Source organism: Centruroides sculpturatus, unplaced genomic scaffold (genome assembly GCF_000671375.1).
Source record: "Centruroides sculpturatus isolate CEXI.00-Female unplaced genomic scaffold, Cexi_2.0 scaffold447, whole genome shotgun sequence".
NCBI classification, from domain to species: domain Eukaryota; kingdom Metazoa; phylum Arthropoda; class Arachnida; order Scorpiones; family Buthidae; genus Centruroides; species Centruroides sculpturatus.
Genome location: NW_019384728.1, coordinates 513,851 through 523,682, shown reverse-complemented (window position 1 = coordinate 523,682; position 9,832 = coordinate 513,851). Strand labels below are relative to the sequence as shown.

Sequence of the window (9,832 nt, the reverse complement as noted above, 5' to 3'; positions counted from 1 at the left end):
GCATTTTCATTTAATTATATATTTAAATAAATCATTAGAATACTTTAGCAATTTAAATATTTTTAAAAAATGTTTTAATAACTTAGATTTTGTTAGTTAAGTAAATAAAATTTAGTTTTATGCATATTTTTATTGTTATTTAATTAAAAACATTTAATATTGCAAATCTAATGAATTTTAAATTTAGATTTTTTTTTGTTTTTTTTTTCATTTTAGATCAAGAAATACTTTAGTGGTAAATTTAAAATAAATATATTATAAATAAAATAAAAGTAACCATAATTTCCCAAATATTTGAGAAACATAAAACCTCCATCAAATGTCCAATAACATAGTTGAATTATATACATCTTTCACATGAACATTCATTAGTCATATTAGCCATATCATAATAGTAGCTAATGAACTTGTATCGAGACAGCTAGACCTTCCTCTCTTCATGCTTATTACATACGTCATTGCATAATCCAACCAAGTCTCTTGCAGTCTAGCGACGGTCTGATAGCATCAGCTCTTACTGATGCTCCTTTCTTCCTTCTACTATCCTTACTATCCTTTTCCTCTTTGCCATGCTATCGTTCTTACCTCTCACTTTGGTGAGGTTCTGTGTCCTCTGACACTTGGCTGTGAGCTGAGCATCTTGTGTTTACCGCTACCGTCTCCTGATGCGGGACATGACAATCTCTTCTCTCTGTTCTCAAGCGGCTTGGTGCTTCCACAGCCACTCCGGTGGGTGTTTGCCGGTCATCTACACTTCTCACTTCCTTAATTTTCTAGTGTATCTTTCCCTCACCCTATCTGGGCACCTCTATACTTTATACTTGTCTGAGCCTCAGGATCAGTGCCACTTGGTGGATGATGGACTCACCCTCATCCTCTCACTTCTTTTCAAACTATTTAAACACTATAGTATTGATTATCTTCCCTTTTTTGTAAAACCCTTCGCTTATTGAACTGCCTTTCCTAAATTTCTCTGTCAACAAGGCGCTTTCTCTCTGTTGCCTTCTGCCCCTTCGACTCGCGTATGCAAACAACTGGATGGAAAACTTCTTTCTGGATGGGCATTAGGTGTGAGGTTCCTTCACTGGACTCACTTGTCCTGCTTTTTCGGGGTAGTTGCTTTGGTCAGGTGAACCACCTCGACTGCTGAGCACTTCCCTTTCATTTTTCCAGATAGTGGCCTCGATCCTGGGAGGGGTTTCCCTCAGTCAATCAGCAGCAGTAGTTCTGCTCCAGGGTTGCCATCTGCAGTCAGCAACTGGCTTACATCTTGCCTCCCGTGGCCTTCATCCACCCGTGGGCACCTCTTTGGCATTGTGTTAGCAGGCCACTGCACCTATCCCTGCTGCTTTTGACTCCTCTTTTTAAGTGTGTTGTTCTTCCTCTCCAACTGGCCCTGTAGAGCTCCTTTGTCAGCCCTTAGCCAGTTGAAATTATCCTCCATTGTCTATAAACTCATTTATTCTATAGCCACTCTCTTAACACTAAAATCTAAAATTATTTCAACACTTTTCTCTCCATGGTGGTCTTGTCCAACTCATCCAAAATTATTTATATGGTCCCTTTTATTTCTAACTTACAATCTCATATTTCAGCTCTTGTCGGCTTTTTTGGCCCAGCTTGACGTGAAGTTTTAGTGGGTTTCCTTCACATTTAAATCCCAAATAGGGTCAAGCTCCCCTCAAAGTCCTCCCAGTAGGCAAAATACTGGCTTGTTGCCTCAGTCATCAAGCCAGCCTCCCATTACAAATTTAACAATTATTCAAAATTAGTTGGACTCGATCATCTATGACTTCCCCACTGCTACTTTTCCTTTCCAGAGTGGTTCTGGAAAAGTCAGAAAACTGGGGCCGTATTCTGGTCACTGTCTCTGGTCTCTCGTCTCTCACAAGCGGGTCGCTGATTGGCTAATCCAAATGATTAGCCAATCAGCAACCGGCTTGTGAGAGACCAGAGTGACCAGAATACGGCCCCTGGTTAGGCTTTGTTAGGAATTAACACTAAGGCCCTGTACACACTAGGCGTTTTTCAACGCGCGTTAAACGCGCGTTTTAAAGAACCAAGAGTTCTATGTAGCCGTACACACTCAAACGCCAAGTGCGCGTTAAACGCGCGTTTATAGATTTTTGTTAAAACGCGCATTTTGCGAGCGCTTTACGGGCGCTTTGAGATATATGTGCTGCCATGTTACCGTACATGCGATCGCGCGTTTTGCGGGCGTCAGCCGAGCGCTTTCAGATATATGTGCTGAAATGGAAAACGATCATTTCGATACTGATCTATTTATTGATGATATCTAAAAGACACCAACCATCGTCAAAGGATTTTATAGATATTTTAAAAGAATTAAAAAACTTGAATTTATTTTGTCTTAGTTTTGGATACAATGTCGCAAACATTTCATGCGTCAGTCTATCTCGTAATATTGGGTGCACCCAAAATTCTCTTTGTCTCTGCCGTCGTCTTTTATAGCGACGATAGAGGAGCCACACACAAGCAATCACTTCCACATTCATTTCCAAACCGAGCCAGTGCGCACGCTCCGCTAAACGCTCGTCAAACGCCGAGCTAACGCGCGTTAGCTCGGCGTTCGACGAGCGTTTAACGCGCGTTGAAAAACGCCTAGTGTGTACAGGGCCTTAAACGCGCGTTGAAAAACGCCTAGTGTGTACAGGGCCTAAAACTATTCTATCAATCTTTGGATGTCAATCTAGTCTTTTTTCACATATCCTCCAGCTTTGGCCTTCCTTAATCTCTACTGCAATACAAATTCCCTACTGCCCTAGCTGCAGTCTAGGTGTCTGCCAGGTGGGATCCAGCTCTTTCAAGATGGTGCCTCTTCCTGGCAGCCTTCTTACTCCCTGTCTACCGTTTGAATATTTTCATCCAAAATTTAACATACTTAATAAACCTGGCCAAATCCGTTATCTTATCACTAAATTCTCAAATTAAGTATACCTCTTTATCTTGCCTGGTCTTAGCTGGATGATCTTTAACTTTGGTTACCACCCCTGCTTACCTTTAGTGCTTAGTGGTGACAACTTTACTAATTCCAAAATTAAACTAACAATGCACACAATTTTTCGACCAAATTTCTTTAAGTAAACCACAGATATAGACTTCAAAGTACACATAAATGCTTATGAGCCTAAAAAGGGACTAGTTCAAAACATTATGAGCCTAGTTTCTAGTCCAAAAATAATCACGGGGGAAAAAAGCAGCTAATGAACGTTATCTTCCCACAGTAACAACTGAAGTTGCTATTTTGAAATTGCAGTTTACAGTTTGAGTATCAACAATGAAATGTTTTGTCAAGCTGTGTGTGTGTGTGTGTTTTTAGATGTCTGAACAGAGTAAACATCTGAATATATGTATTCAAAAATATTTGGAAAGTTGTTTTGATTTATTTTTATTGATATACAGTAGAACCTCCATTATCCGGACCTCCATTATACGGATTTTCGATTATCCGGATTGTTCAAAATAAACAAAAATTTTACGAATTTGCTGATTTGCACTTGGCGAATTACGACACTGTTTATGTACGTGATGGAATGCATAACTTTTTTTGTTTCAACAACGTCTCACCCAGCAGTGGTCGTAAACTCTTAAATATATTTTACGTAGTAATAAAAATATAACTTGACATACGTATTTATAAATAATTTATATTCAAATTACATCATTTCTATGACCAAGGGCGGCGTAAGGCATGGACGACGTGGGCCACCGCCTATGCCTCGCGGTCCGAAGGGCCTCGCGCCTCGAAGGTTTATGCATTACTTAAAAGCCGCGAACGCGACGAAAAAATTTTACTCGTCATAAAACGATAAATAGTTTGTCAAATTTTTATTCATAAAAATGCAGTTTCAACTGCTTTTTATTTTATAAAATCCGTCTTCTTGCGCCACCAGAGGGCCTTTTAAACAATAGGTAGTCTGTTAGCGTTGGTCAGTAGTAGTCCAAATTCAATACGAACGTTTGTTTCTTGAAAATTTGATCACGATTTAAATACAGTATTTACTTTTAATATTACCGATATGTCATCGAAAAGAAAACGTGTTGTATTATCATTAAAAGACAAATTAAAGTATTTGTTTTGATTATCCGGATTTTTCCTTATCCGGACTACCTTCATCCCCAATTAGTCCGGATAATCGAGGTTCTACTGTAATTTATTTTGAGTTTAATTTAAATATTACATAAGATTACTACATAAAATCTTGGAGGTTTTTTAAGTCAGAAACACACAGTTTAATGTTATAGTTAATTAAATTTTTTGATTTTTAGATAAATTACAAAGTCTACTAAATGAACAAGAATATATATGTAAGGAAAAATTAAATGAAATAACTCTCCTAAAACAAGAAATCATAAATTTGAAGGTAATTATAAACATCATAAAGATAAAAACTTTTTAAAAAAACAATTAGCAATAAAATTTTTTCACAGGAAGAAAATGCTAATATTAGTAATCAACTAGAAATATCAAAAGAAGAAATAAAAACTGGATTAGAAAATTTAACTTTGGCAAATATAAAAATGGATGAAAACAAGTAAATTTAACTTCATAAATAAGCAAAATTATAAATAATTTTAATTTATTCTCAGAATTAATTTATTATGAAATTACTATTGGCAATTCAAATACAGTGCTTATATCTCAGTGTTTGCAATGAACTTTCCATTTAATTTTAACAGGAAAGAAATTGAAAATTTAAAAAATTTAATGGAAGAAGAAAAACTAAAAGAAGAAGAAATAAAAGAACAATTTGAGATGAAGGTTGCAATAATAATTTTTATTTTATATTTATCAATTTTAAAAATTTAATTAATCTTATCTTAGATTACTAATAATGTAATTGGTATTATATACTTTATCTTCATTACAGATAAAAACATTAAATGATCATTTAAATGAAAAGGAAATAGAAATTGAGCAATTTAAAACAGCATATGTAGCAATTAAGAAAAATTTCAGATCAAAAGTAGCAAATATCAAAAATTTATGCAAACAAGTAATGCTTAATCTAAGTAACTTTTTAATATAATGTTTATTAACTTTAATAACAACTTTTTGCTAACTTTTATATAATTTTTGTTAAATTTTTTAAAAATATTGTTCAAAATTCTTAAAAATTTCATTGTTAAAAGTTAATATTTATTTTAGATTAATAGTTTGAAAAAAGAAATGACTGAAAAAAATGAAAGCATTAATGAATTTGAAAACAAGTTTAAAGAAAGTTTAAATGAGTCACTTCGAGAAAAAGAAGTATTGAATGAAGAAATTGAACAATTTAAACAGCAAGTTAGAAAATATAAATATATATATTTTATAAAAATCTTTAGTATGCTTAAAATAATAATTTATAATATGGAATATATTTTTTATCATTTAAAAAATAGCTAAAAGTAAAGGAAGAGAATTGGGAAAAAGAGAGAGGAAAAGAAAAAGAATTACACAATTCTCATATGAAAGAAATTTTAACAATATTAGATAAAGCTGCAGTATGAAAATAATAATGTTTATACTTTAAAACACACACATAACATATGTGTATACATCTATTTATTTATTATAAAATATAAATTTTTAAACAGGATGATTATCAAAAATCAATAATGGCAAAGGAACATGAACTACAGGAATCAAAGACTGAGATTGAAAGACTTAATAATCAACTGAAAAGTGAACAAAATAAATTAAGTTTATTTTTAAATAATTAATTAATATAATAATAAATATATATAAAGTTAATATAATTAGAAAATTTTCAAAGTTGATTAATATTTTAAAAGCTTAAATTGATTTGAAAATATGTTAATTTTTTTTAATTTTAGGAGGCAGAAATAAATCGACTTCAGTGTGAGAGAGAAAAACTAGAAGTTAAAGTTCAAGAATTACAAAAAATAAATGTATAAAATTTATTGTTTTAACACATTTATTTTAAATTTATTAAAATTAAATATTTTTTTAAGGATGAATATTATCAGTTAATTAAAAATAAAGATTTAGAAATTTTTGAATTGAAAAAAGAAATTGATAGACTTATTAAAGAAATGGAATCTGAAAATAATAAGGTAAATCTTTTGATCTCTATATTCTTAATTTTAGGAATTCAATCATTTATTATTATTTTATTCTTTAGAATGAGGAAATTCTTAAACTTAAAAATGAAAATGATAAACTTCAGATTAGACTTGAAGATATGGAACAAAATAATGTATGTATGTTAGTATTATTTTAAACACAATCACATAAATGCTACAATATTATAATATGATTAGATTTTCATTTATTTAACAATTTCATTAATTTTATTTCTTGTAATTGCAAATATTTGCAGAAAGAAGAAATTAGAAAATTGCAGGATGAAAAATACAACTTAAGAACTGAAATAGAAAAAATATATGAAAATAAAGTAAAGAAATTTTAATACATACTTATTTAATTAATTTTTGTTATTAACAATATAAATTTTTTAGTGCCAAGAAGTGGAAAATAAAGAGCATATTCAGTTTCCAAGTCAAAATTCTGTAATTAAAATTAATTTTATACTTATATATATATATATATATAACTATCGAAACATTTTATTAAAAATTCTTTTTTAGCCTTTTAGCTATGGAGGTATATTTCAAACTCCAAGGACTTCTCCCAATATAACACACTGTACTGTAAAAAGGACTCCTCTTCTAGACCTAACCGGAAAATCAAACCAAAATATGAAATGTTATTCAAAAGCCACATTAAATGCTCAAAACAGTAAAAAGGTTAGATAAACAATTAACAATAAAATTATCAATTATGCTTTTAATTGACATAGTAATTAAATTAAATCAAATTATTAGTCTAGAATGTGTTTAGTAGAAATGAGCAAGAAGATAAATTCAGACACAGACATTTTGGATTATAAACCTCAACAAAGGAAGTTTTTTAAAACTTCTAGATGTTTGAAAAAGAGTCAAAAGAAAGATGGCTTATTATGGTTTGATTTAGATGAATCTTATCTCAAATCGAAAGGCTGCAAGTAATGAAAGAACAAAAACAAATTATTAATTTTAGTTGTTTTAAATATTATATATATTGTATATTTGTGTTGTTAAAATAAATATTTTATGTATATATTCATATATAGACTTTGTATATAAATATTTAGTTTTTTAAATGTACTAAGAATATATAATTATTTACATGAAATATATATAAATAAATTTTGTAGATATTTCTGACAATATATAAAATAAAAATTATTCTTTTATGGAAACATAACAAAGTGATATTCTTATTAATTTTAAAAATTTCAAAATTTTATACAGTAAATTTTTATGTAAAGTTTTAATTACATTTCACAATTTTAATTTAAAATTGTTATGATATTTAAAAATATATAGCCATTATATAGACATTAAGTAAATATTTGATAAATGATGATGTATACATGGTATGATCACAAAAAATTGTATTTCAACACTAGATGATCTTGTATTTTTTTTTTCCTTAATTTTCAGATGCCAAATGAGATAAATAAATTATTTATTTTCATGCCCTAATACAACAAAAATGGCAGGTAACACCAATAAACAATAAAGTAGTTTATGGATTTCCTTAATGTATATATAAAAGTATCAGTTTTTGAACAATCTAGTAAAAATTTAAACACAGTTTTAATTATAACTGGCAGTGGCAAATTGCAAATTACACCATACATAAAAAGGACATTTGTCAATGGTTCCCAATTCTAAAGGGCTTCCAAATTACTCTTTGTGTAGATCAGGGATGTCCAACCTTTTTGTTCCTCTGGGCCAAGGGTGGGCAACCTTTTTTATAACAAGGGCCAGAATAAATTTTACGTTTTTTCCACGGGCCATAGTAGTTAATTGACACCTTGTGACCTGTAAATTTTTAGTTTGCAAATATGAAATAAATAAATAAAAAAAATTAATTACTACAGTCGACCCCCCATNTTGCAGAAAGAAGAAATTAGAAAATTGCAGGATGAAAAATACAACTTAAGAACTGAAATAGAAAAAATATATGAAAATAAAGTAAAGAAATTTTAATACATACTTATTTAATTAATTTTTGTTATTAACAATATAAATTTTTTAGTGCCAAGAAGTGGAAAATAAAGAGCATATTCAGTTTCCAAGTCAAAATTCTGTAATTAAAATTAATTTTATACTTATATATATATATATATATAACTATCGAAACATTTTATTAAAAATTCTTTTTTAGCCTTTTAGCTATGGAGGTATATTTCAAACTCCAAGGACTTCTCCCAATATAACACACTGTACTGTAAAAAGGACTCCTCTTCTAGACCTAACCGGAAAATCAAACCAAAATATGAAATGTTATTCAAAAGCCACATTAAATGCTCAAAACAGTAAAAAGGTTAGATAAACAATTAACAATAAAATTATCAATTATGCTTTTAATTGACATAGTAATTAAATTAAATCAAATTATTAGTCTAGAATGTGTTTAGTAGAAATGAGCAAGAAGATAAATTCAGACACAGACATTTTGGATTATAAACCTCAACAAAGGAAGTTTTTTAAAACTTCTAGATGTTTGAAAAAGAGTCAAAAGAAAGATGGCTTATTATGGTTTGATTTAGATGAATCTTATCTCAAATCGAAAGGCTGCAAGTAATGAAAGAACAAAAACAAATTATTAATTTTAGTTGTTTTAAATATTATATATATTGTATATTTGTGTTGTTAAAATAAATATTTTATGTATATATTCATATATAGACTTTGTATATAAATATTTAGTTTTTTAAATGTACTAAGAATATATAATTATTTACATGAAATATATATAAATAAATTTTGTAGATATTTCTGACAATATATAAAATAAAAATTATTCTTTTATGGAAACATAACAAAGTGATATTCTTATTAATTTTAAAAATTTCAAAATTTTATACAGTAAATTTTTATGTAAAGTTTTAATTACATTTCACAATTTTAATTTAAAATTGTTATGATATTTAAAAATATATAGCCATTATATAGACATTAAGTAAATATTTGATAAATGATGATGTATACATGGTATGATCACAAAAAATTGTATTTCAACACTAGATGATCTTGTATTTTTTTTTTCCTTAATTTTCAGATGCCAAATGAGATAAATAAATTATTTATTTTCATGCCCTAATACAACAAAAATGGCAGGTAACACCAATAAACAATAAAGTAGTTTATGGATTTCCTTAATGTATATATAAAAGTATCAGTTTTTGAACAATCTAGTAAAAATTTAAACACAGTTTTAATTATAACTGGCAGTGGCAAATTGCAAATTACACCATACATAAAAAGGACATTTGTCAATGGTTCCCAATTCTAAAGGGCTTCCAAATTACTCTTTGTGTAGATCAGGGATGTCCAACCTTTTTGTTCCTCTGGGCCAAGGGTGGGCAACCTTTTTTATAACAAGGGCCAGAATAAATTTTACGTTTTTTCCACGGGCCATAGTAGTTAATTGACACCTTGTGACCTGTAAATTTTTAGTTTGCAAATATGAAATAAATAAATAAAAAAAATTAATTACTACAGTCGACCCCCCATAACACTGTTGATTATTCCGTTTTATATGAATTCCTTGTTGTATGAGTCACTTAGATTTTACAAATGCATGTGCCGAACTGTGAAGGGCTCACCTATTTGTAAAATCTAAGTGACTTTAAACACAATAAAAACAGCCCTATGTAGTTGGATACGACAGACATTACATTTTCTAATTGCATAGCTTTTGCACATAGATTTTCTTGATGGATGATGCGATGAGATATAAATAATTTAGAAA

The 9,832-nt window shown here is 29.5% G+C and overlaps 2 protein-coding genes across 2 annotated transcripts; both read left to right on the top strand.

The window, feature by feature from the left end:
- Positions 1-6,048: 6,048 nt before the first annotated feature.
- On the top strand, positions 6,049-7,114 carry LOC111628152. The gene is made up of 6 exons (XM_023371892.1): positions 6,049-6,081; positions 6,150-6,224; positions 6,348-6,422; positions 6,487-6,537; positions 6,616-6,774; positions 6,853-7,114. The coding sequence occupies exons 1-6, from the start codon at positions 6,061-6,063 to the stop codon at positions 7,033-7,035; spliced, it is 564 nt and encodes a 187-aa protein (XP_023227660.1). The 5' UTR covers positions 6,049-6,060; the 3' UTR covers positions 7,036-7,114.
- A 320-nt stretch (positions 7,115-7,434) lies between these two features.
- LOC111628163 lies at positions 7,435-8,738 on the top strand. Its single transcript, XM_023371905.1, has 5 exons — positions 7,435-7,445; positions 7,956-8,049; positions 8,114-8,164; positions 8,243-8,401; positions 8,480-8,738. Exons 1-5 carry the CDS (start codon positions 7,435-7,437, stop codon positions 8,660-8,662), a joined length of 498 nt encoding a protein of 165 aa, XP_023227673.1. The 3' UTR covers positions 8,663-8,738.
- Positions 8,739-9,832: the final 1,094 nt, after the last annotated feature.

Bases quoted from the DNA above. Each gene is read 5' to 3' on its own strand.
- LOC111628152 (XM_023371892.1), top strand. From the start codon at position 6,061: ATGGAATCTGAAAATAATAAG. The intron at 6,538-6,615 runs GTAATTAAAATT...ATTCTTTTTTAG, and splicing joins AGTTTCCAAGTCAAAATTCT to CCTTTTAGCTATGGAGGTAT. The intron at 6,775-6,852 runs GTTAGATAAACA...TCAAATTATTAG, and splicing joins ATGCTCAAAACAGTAAAAAG to TCTAGAATGTGTTTAGTAGA.